The sequence below is a fragment of the Empidonax traillii genome, unplaced genomic scaffold, assembly GCF_003031625.1.
Source record: "Empidonax traillii isolate 1590-97213 ecotype Southwest subspecies unplaced genomic scaffold, ASM303162v1 scaffold468:size725061, whole genome shotgun sequence".
In the NCBI taxonomy this organism is placed as follows: domain Eukaryota; kingdom Metazoa; phylum Chordata; class Aves; order Passeriformes; family Tyrannidae; genus Empidonax; species Empidonax traillii.
Window position 1 is genome coordinate 651,592 of NW_020955661.1, and position 23,633 is coordinate 675,224.

The 23,633-nt window shown below is 48.3% G+C and overlaps 1 protein-coding gene across 6 annotated transcripts in view; it reads right to left on the reverse strand.

Moving 5' to 3' along the window:
- The window catches only part of GTF2IRD1 (GTF2I repeat domain containing 1), a 70,800-nt gene that overhangs the window by 18,319 nt on the left and 28,848 nt on the right, over positions 1-23,633 (reverse strand). For 4 of the 6 annotated variants that reach the window (XR_003572563.1, XM_027895781.1, XM_027895783.1 and 1 more), the window contains exons 5-20: positions 20,733-20,916; positions 18,899-19,209; positions 18,362-18,451; positions 17,374-17,457; positions 15,772-15,955; positions 13,988-14,013; positions 11,266-11,386; positions 8,400-8,437; positions 7,280-7,360; positions 5,453-5,542; positions 4,854-4,913; positions 4,354-4,419; positions 3,028-3,211; positions 1,916-1,974; positions 1,667-1,732; positions 747-830 (exon numbers count right to left, since the gene is read on the reverse strand). Coding sequence is in view for 5 of the 6 variants with exons in the window: in XM_027895781.1 (XP_027751582.1) it covers positions 747-830; positions 1,667-1,732; positions 1,916-1,974; positions 3,028-3,211; positions 4,354-4,419; positions 4,854-4,913; positions 5,453-5,542; positions 7,280-7,360; positions 8,400-8,437; positions 11,266-11,386; positions 13,988-14,013; positions 15,772-15,955; positions 17,374-17,457; positions 18,362-18,451; positions 18,899-19,209; positions 20,733-20,916 (1,728 nt within the window). In the remaining variant the exon portion in view is untranslated. The remainder of the gene's footprint in view (positions 1-746; positions 831-1,666; positions 1,733-1,915; positions 1,975-3,027; positions 3,212-4,353; positions 4,420-4,853; positions 4,914-5,452; positions 5,543-7,279; positions 7,361-8,399; positions 8,438-11,265; positions 11,387-13,987; positions 14,014-15,771; positions 15,956-17,373; positions 17,458-18,361; positions 18,452-18,898; positions 19,210-20,732; positions 20,917-23,633) is intronic. The other 2 variants (XM_027895784.1, XM_027895782.1) reach the window with 2 other exon arrangements.

Here is a 23,633-nt window from a genome sequence, read left to right on the forward strand (position 1 = left end):
CACCATTTGCCATGTGCTGATCCAGGCTGCACTGGAAAAGGGTGAGGCTCCAGAACATCTGCAGTACATTGATGACATCTGGTGTGGGGGAACAGAGCAGAGGCAGATTTTGAGAAAGGGAGAAGATAATCCAGATCCTCCTGAAGGCTGGTTTTGCCATAAAACAAAGTAAGGTCAAGGGACTTGCCCGGGAAATTCAGGTTTTAGGAGTAAGATGGCAACATGGACATCCTCAGATCCCAATGGATGTGGTTAACAAAACAGCAGCTGACCAGCAAGAACGAAATACAGGCTTTTCTGGGTGCTGTGGGTTTTTGGAGGATGCATATTCCAGATTAGAGTCAGATTGTCAGCCCTCTCCATCATGTAACACAAAAGAAGAACAATTTTAAGTGGGGTGCTGAACAACAACACTAAGTTGGGGAATACTATTCCTAAACCATGACATGGGGATAACAGTGTTTCCCTGCCCTGGGGACAGGAGGGGCAGGTGCTTGGTACAGCCCATTCTTACTCTATTCCCAACCTCCTGCCACTCCCTGTTGCTCCCACAGCTCCTGCAGCAAAGAGCACCAGTTCCCAGACCTGCCATTCCTTCCTGGCCCTCCAAGGTGTCAGTGGCTCAAGGGGGAGATGAAAGAAAGTACCTGGCAAGGAGGAATCAGGAGGAGAGGGGAGAGATAGGGAGCAAAGAATTAGGATGGAATAAGGGCGGAATAAAACCAACTCCCTGCCTGGTTTCTCACCATATTTCTTATTGAACAGGTCCTGGACTTGTTCCCGCAGCGTGTTAGCAATGTCTATTCTGGAAAGCCTGGCATCATAATTTTCTGTAAAATAAAGAATCAATTATGGACTTCTACTGGTAAATTAAAAGGCACTCTGTGACTTTTAAGTAATGCCATTTTCTAATTATAGGAAAGTCCTTATCTTGCAATTAGCTAATCTCTGGAGTGGGCCATTCAAAGTCCTTAAAAATAATCTAAACAGAAATATGGGGCTTTTTCCTCCGCCTGTTTGCTAAGAATAAAAGCCACATGAAATTGAAGATTCAGTTGTGATAATTACCTGCATTAAAATAAAACACACTCCAAAGCCTCTTGGAAAAGTCAAAGGCTTTGAAAAGGCTCCCTCCCTGTGCAAACCCTTGCAGGCCCCCAAGGCCCAAGAAGGGATGCTCGAGCAAGGGCAGCATTTGCCCGCCCAGCCCACAGGCTTCTCGCCATCACTTCCCCCAAGGGAGCCACCATTTTGTTGCTAGAGCATGCTGAACTCGAGTGGCATTTATACAAAAAACATCACCCACGTGGAAAAAGCCCCAGAAAAGGCAAACCCCAAGGCTTGTAAACTTAATTATGCATCTCACAAGGTCAGACAGGGAGATAAGCGAAGTAGGTTAATTAGGGCACCAAGCAGAGCAGTTTGAGCTTCTTTCTTGGACCTGTGGGACTGCCTGTCCCAGCTGTACATCTTGTTTTCCGGTTGCCTGTGCTTCCCATCCCCTCATCCTCCCTCCTCTCCTTTCTCCCAGCCTTGCCTTGCTCTTCTGCCAACCCACCAAGCCCCAACACCCGCAGCACTCCCTTCCCACGTGTTTGTCACGTGCAGCCCCTGCAGTGGGCTAGGGGCTCTGCCTCAGCCCCCACAGATGCCTCCAGCCCCCCACCTTGAAAGCCCTGTCTCTTCACAGCGTCCTCCATCAGCACCTCGTTCGAGTCCCTCTCGCCGGCGGCTGAGACAGGGGACATAAGAGGAATTAGGATTTGCAGTGCTGCCAAGGGGGATGCACGGGAGAGGGGTTTCCAGCCAAAAACGAGGTGGAGAGATAAGGCAAGAGAAACGCTGTATGAAATCACTCTCACTCCTCTCCTACCTATCCTCTAATGGCCCAGCTGCCAGGCGTCTCTCAACCTACCTTTGGCTGCTGGGCTGTCCAACGCTGGCTCCTTTATGCCCTCTGCCAGCAGCTCAGGTCTGGAAAAAAAGAGGGAAGCAGAGGGCACATGACTGACCTTCCTGGCCAGTGAGATCCTGCTGCTTCAGCATCCCCAGGACCACCACTCCTACAGCCGCAATCCACTCACTCTGTCTAACACCATTTAAAAGCTCTAAGAGCAGCTTAAGTCAGCAGCTACAGACTTTTACTGGACATGGTCCTGAACATTTCTCAGGGATGGGAGAAACTGTGCATGGCTCCTTTCAACATACAGTTGGCCTCAAAAATTTTTACCTTGGCACCTAATGCTAAAACTGCATAGTGAGGCAACAGCAAGGTTTGTTACAAACTGCACTGAAGCTGTATCATTAAGAAATGGGTCCAAGATCAGGACAAGAGAATCCCCAAAGTGTAGTTGGGCTGGTCTGGGAGCTGCTGCTCTGATACCACAAAATCTCCATGCTCCCAATGTTTATTTTCTGTTTCAGCCACCCGCCGCATTGGTTGTGTCAGCAGTTGGGTGAGAAACATCCCCAAAATACCCAAGACATCTTAAAATCCATCTCTGATGGATCTGTTCCCTCTTTCAGGACAACGCTACTGTGTTATGTTGGTTGGGCTCCTCACAGCCCTCTCACAGTTCTTATGACACAACCCCTCCTCTGCACAGGGCTGGCATCTTCCCTATGTTTGTAGCTACCCATGTGCACATCTCAACCACAGCTAGAGCCATTTTCTGTAGGAAGACCCCTCAGGGCTCCCAGCCCCTCTCCTTGCCCCACACCAAGGAACTCCAAAGTTTAAAGGCTCCTTCTCCCACTGTTGGATGCTCCCTGCTGCTGTGGCCAACATTTGCAAAAACAGGTTAAAAACCCAACAGACCGTCAAAGGACAGATAATAACACCACTGCTGCCTCCCACAGATGGCTCCAATGAGGCAACAACTCTTGCTTCTAATCAAGCAAATTTATTGAAGGTGACCAAGAGATGGATGTTCCCCAGGACACTGCACAGCAGCAGGAGCTCTGAGCAGAAACATCCTTCCCAAGGGATGGCCACCTTACCTTTTAATGTCAACCCACCCACTTTACCTTTTAATGACAAACTGGATGTTGTTGCTTGCTTGCAGGATCTTCTTCAGCTTTGCAATCCCAAAGCAGTTGGGGCGGCGCAGTAGGATGCCTTCTGGCAAGCCCACAACAAACAGGTCCTCAGGGTACATCAGGAACTTGGAGTAGGGGACTTTGACCGGCTCTGATATTCCTATGGCTTTTGCTGCATAGGGACCCAATCTCATTAGTTTGCTGGACCTCTGTGTCAGGTCACAGCAACAGCAATATGGCATGTTGGTGGAGGTCTTGGGGGAGTTTATTGTCACTCTGTGCCTGGTGAGGATGACCCTAGTGGGGATGTCCCTGACACTGGCAGACATGAGAAGAGGGACAGAGCCAGGCAGCCAGCTGGAGCAGGCTTTTGCATTTGCTATATTATCACAGCCTGCATTCCTAAAAAGGCTGCAAGCAATGGGACCCCACATTCAGACCCCCATGGAAATTCCTCTCCTAGGTGAGGGGACAGATAACGTGCCTGAGGGTACCCCATCAGCCTGTGGAGCCCAGCATGGTGAGGGCTCCCCTTGCTCTGCTAAATATTGCCAAAAGCAACTGAGCAGCCAATGCCAAGCAGCAATGTTTGGGCAGAGATGATAAACCAGGACAAAAATCCCCCCAGTGTGGACAACAACTCCCAGTCTGTTATTAAAGCATGGGGTGCAGCAAGGGCCATCACTCTGATGGCCATTTCAGCTGCATCCCCAGTGCCCAGCCCTGCCCAAGAGCATCCTGGCCCTTCTTTCCCTGGTCACGATGGGCTCTACAAGCCCAGGGGATGCAGCTCCACTCTGCCTCCAACTTGTGAGGATTGCCAGGCAGATCCACATCTCCTGGTCCTACCAGTGGCAAAAACTTTCTGCCAGCTCTCAAAATGCATGTGTGATCTCACTTGTATTTTCAGTTAAATAACCTCTCTAAGAAGAGATGAGCAGAGCACACTGAGTGCTAGCCCCCACCATTGAGGTGACACCCGCCTTCCTGAGCTATGCAATGACTACCTTGAGTGGAAAACCCTCTTTGATATTTTAAACAAGTGGTGCTGGAACCACATTGGACCTTTCCTCCACGAGAGGAAGGCCGAAGGCTATGGCAGCAATTCCTGGGCTGCAGTCAATGAAACAGCATTGAGGAAACCAAGGGAAAGAGCTGCAATAACAAGGCCTGAAGAGATTTCAAATGCATTTGTAAACCCAGCAGACAGCAAACAAACAAATTAGATAGCACCTTCACTCAGCTGCTGGTTTGGAAATGGTAGGTGACAAGGCCAACACTCAGCATGATGAAATGGGTTAATGACCATCTTACCGTATCGTGAGTTGAACAGAATTTCAACTTGTTTCCTCAAATGACTTAAAACATCCCCTATACCATCTGCAAGAAAAAACAAACAATAGAGAGAGAACTGGTCTGAGCAACTAGCTGCTTCAGGAGTAAGCAACTCATGGCACAGGTGAGCAGCCCCTGACCTCTGGCAGAGTCAGCTGCGTACTCTTCATGCCCCCACATCAGTGCCAGACCTCTGACAGCTGCCTCCAAGCTCATCCTCTAGCATGGAAGGGCAGGGATGCACCTGTCACAGAGCGGTGCTAATAGTCAGAAATGAAAAAAAAAAAATGGTAGAAAAGTAAATCCAGGCAAGGGAGGGGAGAATAGAGTCCAGGAACGTGGCGGTGCCCTTCTGTGCTGAGGTTCTGGAGGTTGAAGGTTTTTCTGATAACATAGGAAGCCCACAAAACCCAACCCAAAATACATCCTTCCAAAAACCTGCAATGATGGGCAATGCTCAGAGTTCACCGTAGACTCACCTGATCCCTCCATCTGCCTTTCTTCACGTCGAGACTCCTCACTTGGCCCCTTCTCTGTCCCTGATGAGGAAGAACAGGGTTAGCAGTAGTAGGTACCAGCAAAACCAGACCAGACCAGACATGAGCAGGAGTTCTCTGTGTGCCCTACAGGCACTCAAATGCTCCCTCCCCTCACTAAGCTCTGAATATTTGTCCCAGCAGAGGCTGAGCTTGGCACCAGCATGCCAGGAGTTGCATCAGCAGAATAACTACATACAAGAGGTCTGCCTACCCTTCGGCATGGGCTCCCTGGGAGAGGAGAGACCCAGCAGGAGCAAGGGAAGCCACTGGACCAGCACACATTCCACAGACAAATCCTAGGCATGAACCAGGAAGAGAAGCTGGGATTTGCAGATCGCTTGGGGCTGGGAAGGAACAGCAGTGCCAGAAAAGCCACCAGTTAGTTCATCGGAGCTCCCAGCTGGCCTGATTGAGGCCAAGACTCTGGAATTGGGTCCCAACTCCACCACTTTGGCTCAGAAATGGAATTTACTCATTTTTGACACATGCACAAACACTGGTGCCACCATGCTGTCTCCCAGATGCTTCATCTCTGGTACCTGCTAGTGTTTCCAGGGCGTAGCTCGACTCCTCTGAGGCCATGTGTGTGGGCGCTGGGTCGTGCATCTCATCTAAACCAGGTGATCGGTCTGCAGACAAAAACCCATGGGCACCTTTTGTTCTGATGCCAGGGGCACATTGTCCCCAAAACAGGGTTCAGAAGGTCCTGACCTATCAGCAAAGACGGAGTGAAGGGCCTCCCACTTCTGGGAGCCCCACACAGCACCAGAAGCTGCTCTGGGGATGCATCTGCCTTCCTCCTCCCTAAAACCACCCAGAGCTTGTCCCTGAAACACACCCAACCGCTCAGCCTGAGAAGCAAAAGTCTCTTCCTAACCTCTACAGAAAGCAAAGAGCAAAAATACTTCAAAATTATTTACTTGGTTTAATTCCACATAGACACTCAATTTTAGTTAAAAAGTTAATGCTGCTTAATTTAGCTACTACACGGGGGGAAACCATTCCACTTATGCTGTCTTCCTCCACAAAATCACCCATCTTTGGGCTTCCCTTTGTCTGCCCTCTTCTGTTAAATCTGTCTCCCCAGGTGCTAGGCTCTCCAATGCCCTCAAAAAGCCATCCAAATTAATCTTTAAATAAAGTTACAGCTAGTTTATACACTTCAATCATGTCACTTCTCACCTCACAGGATAAATAATCCCAATTTCATCAATTTTTCCCTGCAGGTGAGAACCTCTTTTCTATTAGTCCCTGTACTCAGCTGCACTCCCTCTGATCTGGCTCAATCTTCAAATAAGGTAAAAAAAAGGTGGACTCAGGAGTTGGAGTATGATCTCCCTGGCACTGGAGAAGTGGTAATTACTCCCCCTCCTCCTCCTCCTTGTCCCATGCACCTCTACCTCACCACACTTTAGCTTCCTTCTCTTTCATTAGCTGCCAAGTTGAAAATTAAAATGTTTGACGTACCACTATACCTCGTTCCTTCTTCTTCCCCTATATTAACCATAGATAAATCCATCCTACACCAGTCCTGGAGTGAATCCGCAGCTATCACCTTACTGAGGGGACTACTACAATTTGGGTGCAACAGAGGTGCCACACTGGTGCAGTAGGGCTGGATGTCACTGCTGTCCCCAGCATCGCTCACCCTCAGGCACGTCTGAGTCCTGTTCTTGCCCTTATTCTGGTGAGATTATTAATTAATGGTTGTAAAGCACACTGAAAATGCAAACTGCTAACAATCCACTCATTAAACCCTGAGGATCATCCTATCATTTGCTGTGCTGTCCAGGTCAGGTAAGTAGAAAACAACTCTCCCAGTTGCCCCTCAAGCACCTCATCTCCATCACCACCCATTGACAATGACCTCTACAGGCAGAAATGCAGGGAATTTCCCTTGTCGGTGTCAACAATTCCAACACATTCTCAGCACATGCTTAATATTAAACCCGCATTAAACAGGTTAGACCTGTTTTTATGAACTCATCATAACCAAGCTGGTTTTCTAAATGAAGGACCTTGTCAAAAGCATCCTGCACTCAATACCTGGGATCCTCTAAGCCCATGCATGAAGAAAAGAAGCAACCCAGGCTCGCTTTGTCCAAGGGAAAGGCAAGATAGGAAAGCAATGAAGGAGAGAGAAAAACAACAAAGAACCCTGAAACACCTACCAATGCTCCCAGGAAATCTCAATATGCTCCTTAAATGACTGTCAGCGAAGGAAGACCATTGCACGTGCATAAGGGAACCTTCTGTGCTGGGAGATACCCTGCTAATGCCTCTTCTCAAAGCAAAATGCTGAGACACGATGCGGCAGCCCTGCCGGCGCAGCAGCCACTGCACACAGACGGGACCCCAGCAACTACCTGGTACGGTGATCTGGATGATGTCCAGCTCGTCTGGTTCGATTTTGATCTGCCTGATTCCACCTAGCTCTCCTGAGGTACCTATGGGGAAAGGCAACGGAAGGCAGTCGCCAACAGGATCCAGCAATGCCACATGTGCCCACCAATGCAGCACCAATGCAGGGAAAGTGCGGCCGGCTGTGGCTTCAGTGCCAATGGCGCATCCCGCATCAACAAGGCTTTGGCCAAGTGGCCCAGTGGCATCAAGCCTACAGCATGGAGGTACCCAAAGGACACATGTAGGCATGGTTTCTGAAAACAAGTCAGCTGGCAGGAGATGTTGGTGCCCTCGAAGTAGCCGCTGGCCCTTGTTATATGCTCGTTTCCTGGCTTTCTTCACTTAAAATGAACTGGGCCACCAACAGGTGGTGGTGGGGACACAGAGAAGCTGTCTCCACTGAGTGCTTCTGGCATTTTTAATGCTCCCAAATGTCTGGAACATGCCCCTATTCTGAGAGGGCTGAAGCAGCTGCCTCACACCAGGATGCAACCAGCTGAACTCCTGCAAAATTCAGCATGGTTTGAACCGCAGCGGATGGGAGCCTATGCTGACAGGCTGCCCCAAGAAGAGGCTGCCCCAGGAGGAGGCTGCCCACAGTGTCCCCGCTTCCTTTTATCTCAGGATAAACCTCCTCACTTACGACAGGATGGATCCACTGCAAGGGGCAGAGTCTCTGCTTGCAGGTTGGGCAAGCAAGACAGCGAGGCTTGATGTGCTGTTTCAATGGGTCAAAGCTACTAAATATGGGGAAAAGCACTTCCTTCTCATTTGTGGTGCTCAGAACACTGACACCAATGACTTCTAAGTGATGGCTTTCAAAGGAACTGAGACTGATGACTTCCTTTTGCTTCACATTTAAGCACATGCTTAAGCCTCATTATTTCAATTTATGCCCTTTTGGGCCCCAGCTGGAGGGTCACACAGTAAGAGCCTTCATCTCTGCATCTGTCGAATAAAGTCATTAGAGAACTGTACTGTGGCGCAATCAGATGTCACACATCCATGTTACTTTGCAGGCATCTTTCTCTAGTGTATCCTCCAATATCGCTGTTTTGCAAGAGAAAATGAATTATTCCTCACCTGGTTCACAGCTTTCAGAAACACTACACTTCTCGGACCTGGAAGGGAAAGGCAGACAAGAGAGGTGGTCAAGGAACAAGAAGAGAGAGAGCTTAAAACCCAGTGGTGTGTGTAGAACCAATCCTGGCAGGAGGGGTGTAGAAATACCTATTCCTACCCCTTTTTGGAAGAATTTGTAACAGGAAAATTAGAGCTTAATTAAATGTCACTTAAGGAGACATTTGCCTAAGAAGAAACTCCTTTTTCAAGGATGGGGGAAGTGTTTCTTTCCCTCCTATGTCCCAGAGAAGAAGCAGCAGTCTCTCTCTTTCTGGTCTGAGGAGAGATAAACCCTCACAGTGTTACAGGCTGTGCCTGCCTGGAGGCTGGGGAGGGGAGGCCAGAGAAGATAAGAAGCCTGGAAAAGATCAGGAGGCATAACTTTCTCAGGCCCAGCTCTCACTGCTGGTGCAGAATATTCTTTGTGAGTTTCTAGGGTTCTTGCCCTTCAATAAACCTTTTTAAATTCTTTCCACTGCCTTGGCATTTTTGGGGAACACCTGCGTGTATCTTAACTTTACAAGGGGGAAACCCTGCCTTCCATCATAGAGGGCTGCACCCAAGGTCCCAACAGTGGCACAGCATCCATGATTGCACGGAAAGCCATGGTCTGTGAGTTTCTCTGTGAATAAGCCCTGCTCCCAAACCCACCCTGGTCCTGCACCCCTACTGATGGCAGTCCTGCCTCTAGACACTCACGGATGGAACCACAGCAGAGAGCTCTGGAAAGCAAGAGACATTTTAAGCCCGAAACTGGTTGGCTCCATCCCTTTTTGACAGAGAGGAGTGCATAAGGTATCATTACAATGTGTTTACTCATGGAGCTAAAGCAAAGAGGGATAAAGGAAAAAACTCAATTGATTTGGTAAATATTTACTCTGCTCAAAGCCTTTTTCCCCCCAAAACTGGGCACTATCCCAATTTATCATCTACAGTTAACTTCACATGCTCAGGAATTTACACAAGGTGTTCAGCTTTCCAAATGAGATTATTTTGCATTCTCAGGATGTGTGTGCTTTCTGTCTCTCTCTTAAACAATAACAACCATGGCTCTTTCACAGTAAGGAACCCAAGGAACCACTCTGGAAAATGGGGAAGGAAAACCTTTCTGAGCCAGCGCCATACCCCTGTTGGCTTAGGAGTGATGTTCAAAACCACTTCTCACTCGCCTAAATCCACTCAGCAGCATCAGCAGAACAAACCACAGAACAAGCCAGGAGTATTCTTGAAATGTTCTTCCTAAGTGTGGTATTGGTAAAAAGGATCACTGGTCTAGAAGGTACTGTATATATTACCTGTGAGCCTTGGGAAGGGTTTTAAACTCCCTCACTTCAGGTCAAAGTCAACCTTTCACCAGGGAAATTTGGGAGGAGGGCTTCCCTGGGGAGCACGTTTTACCCCTCACAGTGTCTGGCCTTTCTTCTGGAGTATTGGGCACTGCCCTTTTCCTGGAGTAGGACACTGATCTGAGTGGACCATTGCTATGGAAATGCTCCTACCAAGGAACAGAGGTTCCTCATTTGCAGGAAGAACAAAGTAAAACCTCCTGCAAACCCTCCTTTGAAGCTGAAGATACCCAGAAGGTTGGTGACAAATGCCAGTCCTATGGACTTGGCAGGTAAGGAAGTCTCTGCCCTCTAAAGATGGAGATTTCAGTGCTGGGCACATTGCTGGGTTCACTTGTTGCCCTGCCCTAGTTATGCAGGTTCCCCTGCCCAGAGCATGCACAGCTTAAGGGGCATGTGGCAGCCACATCCAAGAGGACAAACCTGAAACAGCACTGGGGAGAACCAGAGGAGACTCCAGCCTGTCACAGATTCATGTCAACATAGAGCCAAGAAATGAGAGGAACCCAAGAGATGCCATGGAGGAGACAAGTTACCCTGGATCCTCATCCTGACCTGCAGGCGTTACCAACCCCATAGCACAGTCAGCAGCTCCAGCTGGTGGAGCTATCAGTGCTGGGCAGTGAGGCTTTGCGATGGAAAGGCTGAGGAGAACTTCTCACCCCATCCATGACTGAGCCAGCTGTGTGAAGTAAGGCCAGAAGGCTCCTTGTCTTAGAACATTTTATACTGCTATAAACTGCTGCCCTGCCTCTCTTCTTCAAAGAGATTTTAAAGACTAAATTATACCGTGTTTCCACTGAAGCAAGAATGAAGGAATATGGGGCTATACAGAGAAAAACATCTCCTGATCTCCCAGTTTGGGCTGGAAAGCTGCATGCTAAGTGCTGTATGTTCCACAGGCACTGCCAGCACGGACCTGTCTAGCTTGTGGCATGGCTGCCACAGAAACAGGTACTCTTAAAAAAACTTCCTGCTCTGCTGAACTCTATAACCCAAGCTTTATTAAATCTACTCTTAGTCTCTCTGTGAGCTTTATAAGCAAGCAGTGCTTAATTAGCTGTTATGGTGTGGGCTGAGGGTGAATCCTTAGGTCATGTTTTAACACCAGAGGGCTCCAACAAATAATCCCAGCCTGCCCAGACATGGCCCTCATTTCATCAGTTTTGTTCAAAATCAATGATTCCAAACTTTGGGCTTGCAAAAGGACAGGGCTGCTTGGCCTCCTCCTGTGCTGGCTAGCTGTACCATTACAGTGGGATTTTAAGAAGGCATGAAAGCAACATCAATTCACTCACCTTCCCACCAGGGACCAACATGGACCTGATGCTGCAGCTTACTGAATTACATCCATGGCAACCTCCTGCATGCATTGCACACTGCTGATGGATACAGTAGTAACCTGCTGTGCACACTAATACTCCCCAAGTAGCTCTGAGGGACGTAACTTGGCAGGGAACAGGGATGGAAGCCTCACTTACCTGCTGTTGGCCTGAGTGGTCCCTGCCAGGTCCAGCACAGCCCCGCGGTGTGGCTCAGGGGAAATCTCCCTGGGGGGGCTGGAGGGTTCCAGCTTGGTTGGATCTTTGGTAAATTTGCTTCCTATTGCCAGGTGTGCACGGCAGGTTTTGGGAGGAAAAGCAAAAACAGAATCAGCAACTGGAGATATCAGTGATGCAGCTTGGTTCCCTCCTAGTCCCAGAGCTGAGGTCAGGGTGGGGGTCAGGTTTTCAAGTGTCACCTCCTTGCAAAGAGATGGATGCAGATTTAATTGGGTTTACATGTTACAATAATAGCAACCTCTGCATTAACTGTGTGTGTGCTGGGAAGCCCTGCCAGGGTTGAGCATCTCCAGAAAGGGCTGGCTGCCAGGACAAGGTTCCAAGTGGTAGGGACTAGGGTGAGAAAGCTCAGGGCCACGGACCAGTACTGTAGGAACAAACCCCTAAGTGGGGACAGCCCTGTTCCAAGCAAGGGGATGTGCTGCACTGGATAGGAGCTTGTCAAAACCCAGAGTATCAGTGATACAGGCAGTCCTGTCCTGCAGTTCCAAGACCCACAGGCAGTGATACCAAGAGGAATAAAAGCATCCTGTCACCATGAAAAACCTCCTCTCTCCCTTTCCTGTTCCTCAGCAGCCTGAAAGGAGCTGAAACGAAGCCTTGGCAATGACCCTGGAGATGAAAAGAGTAATCTGAAGGCAGGGTAGAAAATGCAGTAAGGCAGGGAATGTGAGCAAAGAGCTGAAGGGTGAGGACTAGGGGAAGGAGGGAATGAGATTACACCGTGAGGCTGCAGAACAACAGAGGTGTCTTGTTAAACAGCTGCTGCCAAAGGCCCTTTGCTGGTCTCAAAGCACCATTGCAATATCCCCACCCTTCTAAAACATATTTCATCCATGGCAATATGAATCCTCTTTCCCTTTGGTTCCTGCCTGCCAGGAAGGGCAGGGCTCTGGCAATGGGACCAGCAGCAATATTGAGCCTTAAAGACACTGTTTATCTACCGACAGTCCAAAAGGCTCCTTTTAATTTCATGGACCAAATCTTGTTCTTCCAGCAGTGGAGCCTGCCTGAAGCTGCTACCCAGGGGAGGAGCAAAAGTAGGTTTCCAAGCAGTAGTGGGTATTTTAATTAAAGGGCGAGCTAAATTGTATGGGGAAGCTTTGAGATACTTCGCAGTTGGCAACTTAAAATACAGCTCCACTCAGAAAATAGTGTCTCTGCAGAAATGGCACCTCCTGACTCAGCAGATGCTTTTTTTTTTTTTTGCACAGGCTGATGTGCTGATGCAAACCACAAAAAGACAGGTTTAATGGGTTTTGCTTCTTGTAGCCCTGCAGGGACCAGTCAAGAGAGATAAACCTGCCACCCACCCCAGTTCTGCTGGGTTTGCTTCCTCATTTCTTAATTTTTACTTGCAGCTTCCTGCGATGTAACCCCTGAGCTCACAGCACAGTGCTCTCCATCAGCACCTCCTGAGCTGATGTACAGATGTACATGATGCCTCCCCTAGATACGGTGTAGCCATTATGCAAGGAAAATCCAAGCATCCCAAGACACAGTTCAGTGCTCCATCTCTTGGGGACGGGTTAAAGATTAAAGAAATCCTTGTCTTGAGAAAAAAAAGCCATTAATTGCTTTAGACAAAGAAACCCTCCACACAGGTGGGGACCTCTCCAGGCTCTGCCAGAGGTTCCCTTTGCATGGCTTCAGCATCATCGTGCCCAGGAAGCAGTGTTAGGGCTGGGGCTGTCGTGGGACCAGAGAGATAATTTGGCGGCAGAGATATCTGAGAAGAAGGTGTCTGGAGAGCTGTGAGCATGTGTGTGGTTGGCAGCTCAGAGAAAAAAGCAAAACAATACAAGTCTTTAGTTGTGAGCCAAGCCCAGGTGATCCAGAAGCAGGACTGGGCGTGATAAATTTCGATGCAGAGCCATGTATGAGGGCATGTGATGGAAGCACTGCTGGAGTGAGGGTTGAGTTGGAGAGCACACGTGCCTGTTTCCTTGTATCTGCGAAGAAGTACTTATCATGGAATCACAGAATCACCATCTTAAAGACATCTTCCACTAGACCTCTGTCCAACCTGGCCCTGGACACTTCCAGGGATAGGGTATCCTCAGCTTCTCTGGGCAACCTGTGCCAGGCCTCACCACCCTCACAGTAAAGACTTAATCTGGCCTCTCCAGCTCAGAGAAAACAGAGTGAAAACACAGAGCAAAGAAAGTCAGAGAACTCCCTCATCAGGGTTTTGTAACTGAAAAAATGGACTTCTGTTATTTTTCTTTTAAAAACAGTCAGCAACTGGATAATGCTAGCATTTCCCAGCCAAAAAGATAATAATTTACCAGTGAGGAACACAGCAATGATTTTTCTTTTTCTTGAAAGCACAGAAACATGCTGTGTGCTGCCTTTACTGCAACTTAGCCTAGTGCAGGGAGCCAGCCCAGCCTCGCAAATCAGGAATTGTCACTTAAACCTTCAAAACTCAATTTTTAAGGGGAGCACAGAGCTTGCACCCATCCCAGGCAAAAGAAATCTCAGCATGTCTGGTGTAGGGCACAGACAAGGCTTCTCCTCACTGTGCATAACTGCATGTGTCCTGCACGTCTGTTGCTTACAGATGACATTATTTCAACTCTGCTTTCTGGATAATATTTCAATTTTGTGGGCAATAAATCAAAGGACATGGAGAACGTACCTGTAAAAATTCTCTCATCAAACATCCTAGGAGGAAAGAAAAAAAAACCATTAGAAATAGGTGCTTCTAATGACTGAATTGGAGGTTTTATTAATGAAAAGCATTAAACCAAGTCAAAATAGTGGTTTTATTCATTCTCTAAAAATAGGGAATGAATTTTTCAGCTTAAAAAACCCCCACCTTTTAGCTTGTTGTGCAACCAAGCAGCCTTACAGCACATGCTTTTTAACTAAAGCACCTTTAAATCTGCTTATAAATCATTCCCTTAATTTAATTAACTTATTAAATGAGGCTGTGTAATGGTTTGGGTTTAGGCCTCTTCCTGGTAATCAGGTCGAAACTAAGGAAGTACCCATATCCCAATATTCTTTACGTAAGCAGAAATATAAACAGAAGGGGGGAAGAAGTTTGAAGTTAGATCCCTTCTGGTGGAGTGGGAAAAAGCAGCAACCTTTCCATGCGGCTGGTTCCCTCGTGGGGGGGTAGGCCTGTGGGCTTTTGAGAGGCTGTTGTTTTGTTCCCGACATCAAGAGGAGAGATCTCTACTTTCTTTAAGGAAAGTATTAAGATTTTGTTTGCTAGTTCCTTATTGACTGGGCATATCTGTTTTGTCTGTTTTTGGGGGTGTTGGGGTTCTTTTTCTTATAACTGTATAAATGTATAATTTTGTAACTGTATATAAGTGTAAATATATATATTGTTTTGGTTTTGTTGTTTGGTTTTCTGGTAGGTTTTTTTTCTTCCCTTGCCCTTCTCAGTGTTCATAAAAGGGGGGAGGGGGGAAGACATCACTGTGGTCTTGGGCACTTGGCTGGGGGCCAAGTCCAAACCCCAACAGGCTGCTATAGGCTGGCTTTACCAAAAGAGAGAGGAGAACCAAAGTAGCTGCTGGACCTTCACTTCCCAAGACAGACCATCGACCAGATGTCACCAGTCTCCTGACTATCATATTTTGGTGCTACCCACAACTTTGCTTATGGGATCGAATTTATGGTCACATCCCAGGGCCTGATCCAGACTGGTGCAGCCTCAGCAGGGTGAGAGAAAGTGGCTCCTCTACTAGCTGACATAGGGAATGCTAATTCCTCTTAGGATGCCTGAGTTCCGTTGATGTTGGTGATTTTAGCGCCCTTGGGGGCCTTAGCTGGGATTTTTCTGTGCTATAGTTTCATGCTTCTAGCAGGGAAACAATACAAGTGCTGCACAGGCAGGGACTAAATAAATAAATATATTATAAAGCAGATTTTCCTCATAGAGAAGCAAAGAGGGATTGCATGCCACAGACATAATGCATCTGGGTATGCATCTGCTCCTCCTACTCTAGTGCAAATGCAGACACCAATACACAGTGTCCATCCTCGTCACCAGATACAGAGGATGTGCAGAAGTGAGCAACAAAAAACGAGGTGGAGGGAGTCCCTGTGCATCATGGATACGGATGTTCCTCCCCCTACCCAGGCACTACTTCCATCCACCAAATGCCATTGGAAAGGTTGTGCTATGATTGGAGGGTGGCACCAGCAATGTCTGGTGCCATCATCACTTAAAACAGGATGGCAGGGCTTGGGAGGTGACCATGGTACAGCCAAACCTGCCACATCCTTACAAAAAGAGATGAAAACCAGAGGTTTGTGGGGGGAAAAGGGCTTTTAGCTCTTTTCCATTAAAAAGGGTGAAATGAGTTTTGAGTGTTAAAACAAACCCTGTGAGCAACGGAGGGAACATAGCTCAAGTCCCCAATACCCTCAAGCCATGCACTCCCCCTTGCCTTCCTTGCCACCCACCTTTTGATAACAAAATGGATATTGTGCCTCTCCTCCAATATCCGCTTGAGTTTGGGGACACCATAGGTGCAAGGTCTTTTGAAGGGTATTTTGTCCGGGATGCCAATGATCTCCACTGCCTCAGGGTCGCAGGCAATCTTCCGGTATGGGACAGGGACCATGTGGTCTAACCCCAAGGCTTCAGCTGAAAGATGAACACAGGGTTTTTATTTACACAAGCACTTTTTCTTTTACAGGTGCTAAAATCAATGTGTAAAGGCTTGAACTCAAGCACAGCAAGTGTCTTCTGTCCTTTTCTTTGCTTTTCGCAGAAGGTGAGCCCTGGGAGCAGATCTCCCATCCCAAATGGGACAACAGGAGAGAAAGCAGCAGTAGGCAGAGCTAATGGTGTCCTCCAAAACTCCCAAACATGCCCAGTGATGCTCAAGCCAGGGGTAGCCACATGCCATCCCCAAACTCCCTGTAACCCACCACAGCAGATTTGTGAGCTCTATGCCTGACGAGCTGCATAGCATATGGAATCATAAAATTGTTAAGGCTGGAAAAACCCTCTATGATTGATTCCAACTGTTAACCTAGCACTGCCCTGTTCCCCACCAAACCATGTCCGCAAGTGCCGTATCTACACATTTTCTAAACATTTCAAGGAATGGTGACTCCACCACTGCCTTGGACAGCCTCTTCCAGTGCCTAACCACCCTTTCAGTGAAGAAATTTTCCCCAGTATCCAATCTAAACCTTCCCAGGAGCAACTTGAAGCGACTTTCGCTAATTGTGTCACTTGTTACTCAGGAGTAGAGGCCAATCCCCACCTGGCTACAATCTCCTTCAGGTAACTGTAGAGAGTAAGAAGATCTCCCTTGAGCCTCCTTTTCTCCAGGCTGAGCCCCCCCAGCTCCCTCAGCTGCTCCTCATCAGACTTGTGCTCCAGACCCTTCCCCAGCTCTGTTACCCTTTGTACACACTCAAGCACCATGTATGTATATAGATCATAAGTTAAAGGGCTCATCTCAAGCCCATAAATAACTCACAGGTGACACAACACACATCTACAGCCCATCTGTAACTCATGAATTACACAGACTGATGGGAATGGCACAGGTGAAGAGCTAGCCCACCAACCCATTCCCAAGCGATTTCCCAAGCTTCCACCTGCCCAAATGCCCAGGAGCTACCCCTGAAGCACTGCTCATGGCAAAGGGAGCACCAATGACATTTGTAAGCCATGCAGATGGAAAAAAGAGCAGCTGCAACAACAACAACCTTCTTTTTACTGGCCATGTTAATGTAAAAGGCCACATGTCACCGCTTCCGGTGCCCCCGGCACTCTGATCTGGCATGCCACACTCCCAGCCAGAGATGCTTTACAGCCTAGTCATAAATTCCTCGATGGCAGAGGGGATTTTTCCAAATGGAAATATTGACATAACCTTCAGCAGACACCCAAAGACTGGAAGCTGCTGAACTAAATGTGTTAGGAAGAGCAGGGAGCTCTAGCATATGGCTTCTGCTGCTGTGTTAGGGAACAAAAATGATTGCTATATAATGATATGTAATCCACAAGCACTGCAGATGCATAATGGGATATTAACTCCTACTCACCATATCTGCTGTTAAACAGAATTTGCACGCACTCCCTAAGGGTGTTGATATCTTCAGTTTCTTTTATAAAACTGTCCCACTTATCTATCAAAACAAAATACAAGAAATAAAAAACTTCCATATGGTTCGTACACAGCAGATGCACTTTTCTCCCACAGAGTGCTGGGAAGTGGGAACAAGACTTTGCTGCTTTAAAATTATTTCCCTCTTTCTGAGCAGATTTTGCCAGGCTGGGCTTTCCCAGCCCCAAGCACCCTCCAGAGCATGTGCAAAAAGCAGATTACTAAGAAATGACCCCATGAAATTTCTAAACCCTGGAATGAAAGACCCTCTGGGACAGAGCCAACTCCACTTGGAATGAACCTTTGAAAGGAACAGCCATTTCACATTGAAGCTTTCTGATCTCCTCCTCTTTCCCAACTTTACCACCCATATTTTTTTCTCCTCTTTAAGGCAGGCAGGTGAGGGTTTTGATGGAAACACGTCAGCATTTTTAGGCTGCATTTTCTTTGGGTGAAGTGTAGGTAGGGAAATGGCAGACTCTCTTCCCCACTGCTGATCCCTGCAGGCACCGCTACAGAATCACACTGGGATTAGCGGGTTTTAGTTATTTTGAAATAACGCCAAGTTCTCAGCAGGTATGTGCTGTTTGCAGCTGGGGCAAACAGCCTCTCCCAAAGCCATGCCTTCCTGTGCAGGAAGCGGAGATGGGAATTCCCACCCAGTCAGCAGTGCTCAACAACCACTGGCAGCATCTTGGAGATGGCAGGGATGGACCTGAGCGGAGATGAAGGTTTGGGCTGCAGTGTGAGATGTTGCATCAAGGAAAGGGAAAAAAAATCCCCTCCTGCATCATCTCCAGCACTACTGCGTCCTTGCAGAGCATGCAGTCCCTGCAGGGCAGGGAGACTGCTGGGGAGAGACGAGGGGAAACCTTTCCCTAAGAGATAACTACTGGCTGCCTCCAGTGCTGGAGCACAACACAGACCTGTCTTGTCGTGTACGATGGAGAAGAGGATGCGCTTGGATGAGTGCACATTCTGGATGAGAGGACCTCCGGAGACTGATGATTTCTGTCCTGGACAAGAGGGGAGACAAGGAGAAAGGGCTGATGAGAGCCTGACCAATGCTGCAGGCACCCCAACAAGACTCCAGGTGCTGACCCCCACCAGTGATGCTGACCTGACTCTTCTGTCTCTTCTCCATGCACCCTGACTTGTGACTCCCGGTGTGGTGCTGACCAGATTGACCCTTCCCATCCCCATTCCAGCTGTGCTTCTACCTGGTGGTGCAGCACCAGGCATTTTGGAGTAAAAACAGAGGTGTGCCCCGTTGGCACTTTGCAGCCACCCAGGGAAGGCCTGGGGCAGTGCAGCATGGCAGGGACTTCACTCATCTCCATTTGGGCCAAGCTCTGCACTGATTTTCATCCAAGGAGCACCAAAATACCTGGCCTGCCCCCTGCGAGTGCCAGGGGTGGGCTGTGTACAGGGCCCTCATCTTAGAGCAAACTCTAGGCTATTACCACAGCAGTCGCTGTACTCCTGTGAGGAAGGCACCTTCAGCTCTCCTGCGGGCCGGGCCAGCAGAGCCTCGCCCGCCGTGGTTGGCCCAGGCAGCCCCGAGGACACCTCCTGCTTGAGGTCAACGGCGACAGGAGTGGGCAGCGAGACGCTGTATAGGAAGTTGGTGACAGCAATGGCGGAAGGGGGGTCCTGGGTGGCAGGCTTGGCCATGGGACCGTTGGCACCGGAGTCTCGGCTGCCCTTGGAGGCGAGGGAGGAACAAGTTAACTCAACGCTGGGGTTGGGCTCTCGGCTGGGCTCATCTGCTGGCCTGAGGGGAAGGAAGGGAGAAGAGGAGGGAAAACAGGTTCCTTTGGGCCCAAGGCACTGCTAAGCCACAACAAGCAAGGATGTGGAGGGGGAAGGAGAGCCATGCCCAGGAGGGTGAAACATGTTGCATCACTGGCTGCCAAGCTCCTTGTAGAGGAGGGCTGTGAAGACAATTAGAGGGCTGGAGCACCTCTCCTATTTGGAAAGGCTGAGAGAGTTGAGATTATTCAGCTTGGGCAAGAGAAGGCCCTGGGGAGAACTTACTGCAGCCTTCCACTACCTAAAGGTACTGGAGAGCTGGAGAGGGACTTTTAACAAGAGCAGGGAGTGAAAGGACAACAAGGAATGGTTTCAAACTCAAAAGAGTAGGTTTAGATCAGACTGTAGGAAGAAAATCTTCCTTGTGAGGGTGGTGAAGCACTGGCACAGGTTGCCCAGAGAAGCTGTGGCCGCCCCATCCCTGGAAGTGTTCAAGGTCATGTTGGACAAGGCTTGGAGCAACCTGGAAGGTGTCCCTGAGGGGGTTGGAACAAGATGGTCTTTAAGGTCCCTTCCAACCCAAGCCATTCTATGGATCTATTCTAGTTCTATTCTATGATTTAGAAGTTACATCCATCACCCAATCTCCAGAGCACCTTCAGGCACCTGGATCGTTCTTGTCTTCTTTCACTGGATCTGGTTGGTCTTATGGTGGTCCAAAGCATTTGTATTAGCTGTGGCAAAGCTGTTCAGCTCCATGCCTGATGCATTTAAGAGGCAAAACGTTTTGTGACCACAACTACTTGGCTATATTGTCTGTGCCAGCCCCCAGCACCCATAGCATATTCAAGGGGAACCTCAGTCAGCCCAGGGATGAGCTACAGACCAAGGAAATCCAAGTGCTCCATGTGAGACAGGCAGCCATGAGCTCACAGACAGCTCAAATTCTACATGTCCTACTTTTAGCTGTCTCAGCCTGATTTTCCCCAAGTACCAAGCCTTCAGATGCAGTATTTGATAGTGCTCAGCATTTCTCTGAATGGATCTGAGGTGCTGCCAGCCAGGCAAACACAAGGGAAATGCACCCAAACCCACCAAACTCCTTCTGTAAAGGTGGCTAAAAGGGGGAGTTTGTCCTGTCGCAGTCCCCCACTTCCCCCTTTATCTGGCATTAAAAACTATTTCAGCCTGGGAAGACGCAGCACTTACCCCGGAAACCCCTCTGGAGACAAGAAAAGCACTTAGCTTACTGCAGTGGAAATTTTGGCAGAGACATGTAAAATGATGCAGTTAATCTGCGTGTTTACACGCACTTAAAAGAAACAAGCCTGAAATGATCTTGAGCCTCACGACATGAAAAAGTCTCTATGTAAGGCTGGGTTTGGCATGGCTGGATCCAGGTTTGTGGGTCTGGGGGAGAAGCTGGGAGATAGAAGGGACTCTCTTGTTTGAGCCACACAAAATCTTCACCATCTGTCAGCACTGTAAGAGCCACTACCCCAAGGACTCGCTGCTCTCTCACCCCTAGGAGATCCCCAAAATTACCTTTTAAGCCTGAAGCGGATGCTGTGGCTGTGTTCTAGGATGGCCATCAGGGATTTCACATCGTACTCCATGGGTTTCTTAAAGCTGATCCCTTCAGGCAAGCCAGCGACTGCAATTGAGCCCGGCTCTTTCAGGAACCTCTCGTACGGCAAAGGTACCACACTGCTCTTCCCCATGGCTTCACCTGGCGAGGGGGCAGAGTTACACACTGACAAACACTCCGCGCCCCCGAGCACAGCTGAGCCAGGCTGGAGCAGTAAATGTAAGAGCAAGAAATACCAACAGAACCATTAGGAGAAGAAGACCCATTCTTACCTCCGCACTTAGCATGCAAGGCACTCCAAGCCCTTTTTAAAAGCACTAATTAATAAAAAGCTCATAAAAGCCAAAAAGCCAATGTCTCATCATTCAGGTTGCACAGTAAAATCCTCAGCTGGGGTCACTTGGCACAAGCTGACTCCTGGGAACACCCAGCAATGTGCCAGTGAGGTACATGGCCACCAGCAAGCTGGGAGGGAGCTGAAAACTAACAAAGAAGGCTGAAGGCCTCATGATGATTTTTATCTCATGTTTACTGAGATATTCTGGGAACCTTATTTTCAGTCAGTTTTCTTATTTTACCTCCAGGAAGAGTGAGAAGTAGTTTGATTACTGTTGCTGTCAAGCAGCTTTGATGCACTTTAACAGACAAAAAAAACCCCAAAACAATAATCTCCCTCCATCCCACCATTCACAGACAGCTTGGATATTGATATGTTTGACCGCACAATCACCTCCAGCAGCCCAGAACTCTCACCCACTCCCCTCGACAATGGCCACAGCATCCCCCCATGTCCCCATCTCGTGGGCCTGGCTCCATTTTACCTCTGACACCAAAATCTTCCCAAGGAGTTGGGTGCACAGTGTCTTCCCTTGCCTGGCAGCAAGAGATGACCAGCAAGCCTTGCCACTATACAGGGATTTTCTAAATGAGCTAAAGAGCCCATGTGCCCAAACCACAGCTGTTTACGGTGCTCTCCAGGCAGGACACTGGCAGAAAAGCAGCCCCCTCTGAACGGTTCCAAGAAAAGGCCAAAACTCTTGAGCTGCTCTCCGTGGAAAAATTATTTTGGAAATCAACCCAAGCCACTGCAAGCAATAAACCTGGTGGTGAAAGCATGAAGCAGAAGAAAGAGCCATGAAGGAATGAGACTGGTCTGGCAATGCAGTATCCAGATGCAGAACATCTGGCAGCATGGCAAAGTGTCTGCACCTTTGTCTCCAGGCTGAGGGACAGGCACAGAAGAGTTTAGGACATTTAAGTTATTGCGGGACTTTATATTGTGGATTTTCTTTTAAATATTTTCTTTTCTCTTTCCTCTTCAAAAAACCCAACCCCCACACCTAAAGGTCTTACAGAAACCCTGTAAATCTTGTGACACTATCAGCAAGTCCTTATTAAAAGTGGCTTCTTTAACATGTTTTTTGAAGGAACGCATGATAACTAACAATGTACAACTTGCACAAGCCATCAAGGTTACTTATATGCGGGATGGATAATGTCTTAATTTAATTTAATTAATAATGAAGTTTCAAAATGAGCCTTTGAACGACACTGTGAGTTCACTTTCTGCAAGCTGTTACTTTCTCTGTCCCAATGTGCTGGCTCTAGCAGTTCTCCACCTCCCTCCATCACCTCTCTTTGTGATGAGGAAAAGCTCCTGATGCCTACGGTGGCTCCTTATCAACCCAGTGCCCAAGAACTCCCCAAACATATCTTAATGGGGAACATGTTACTGTCAAAGTGACCTTCACAAGCCTAGCACTACCACACAGAGGCTTATGGTTTAGTTAAAGAGAGGCAGTAATCATCATTAATGCCTGTTTATAGAAGCCAATGGTAATAAGTCATCCTGTTGGTGCAGAGATTACCTGGCTTTGGAGGGAACCTTTTTTACAGAAATTTTCTAAGACTTTTTTGTTTCCAATCCCTATTGATGGGAGGTGGCTTAAAGGACAAAAAACCCCATGTAAGAATGGTAACTGTTAATGTCTCACAGTCCTCTCAGTGTTGGAAAGAGAATCAGCCTTGGACATGTATTAGTTCTCCACTCAATCAAGAGAGGCTCTTTCCAGTGGGAATGCTGGGAGTGCTGGGCAGTTTCGTCACAGAGCAGCTCAAGGATGGAAAGAGCTAATCCTACTGAAGCAGCAGCAAAGGCAGCATTACACCCAGTGCCAGAGCCAAAACCACTGGCTCAGGGATGCCTGGCCACCTCCAGCTATGGCAATGCTGGCCAACTTCAATTGGAGACCAGCTTGTTCCCATGCACCTCCACAGACCTCAACACGGTAAAGAGCACTGCTAATCATCCTGATGGATGGGCTACCTGCCTGGTTTGTACACCCAGGCATCCTGATCAAGCTTTTTTAATGCAATTATACATTAATGGTATGTCAGATTTTAATAATTCTCCTATTCCCAAAGGGACAGCAAATTTTGGAACTCTCCCAGCAGCAGACCTACAGCTTAGAGAGGGGATCCACCAGCACAAAAACATCCTCTGCATCCTATTCCCTTGTCTCTTCTGCATCATTCCTTCCCTCACACTCGGGCCCAGCCTTTGGAAGGCAGCAAGGGGATCTGATTGCCTCCTTAATGGGCAGGAATATTGCCTCCATGTCCTTTGAATGGTTTCAGAAAACTTCAGTCTGTCCTAGGGTGGGGGAAGGGATACCATCTCCCTTTTCAGTCAATGAAGCCTGTGGCAGGTGCGACAGTCAGCAACAGTAACTCCTTCATGTGAGCCCAAGGTGGTTGGTGGTAGCTCCCATTAGCCCCCTTCTGTTATATGGCAATGCCCAAACCCCACACACAAACCTGAGCAACCCCTGGGCAACACCTTGGGATCAGGGAGGCCT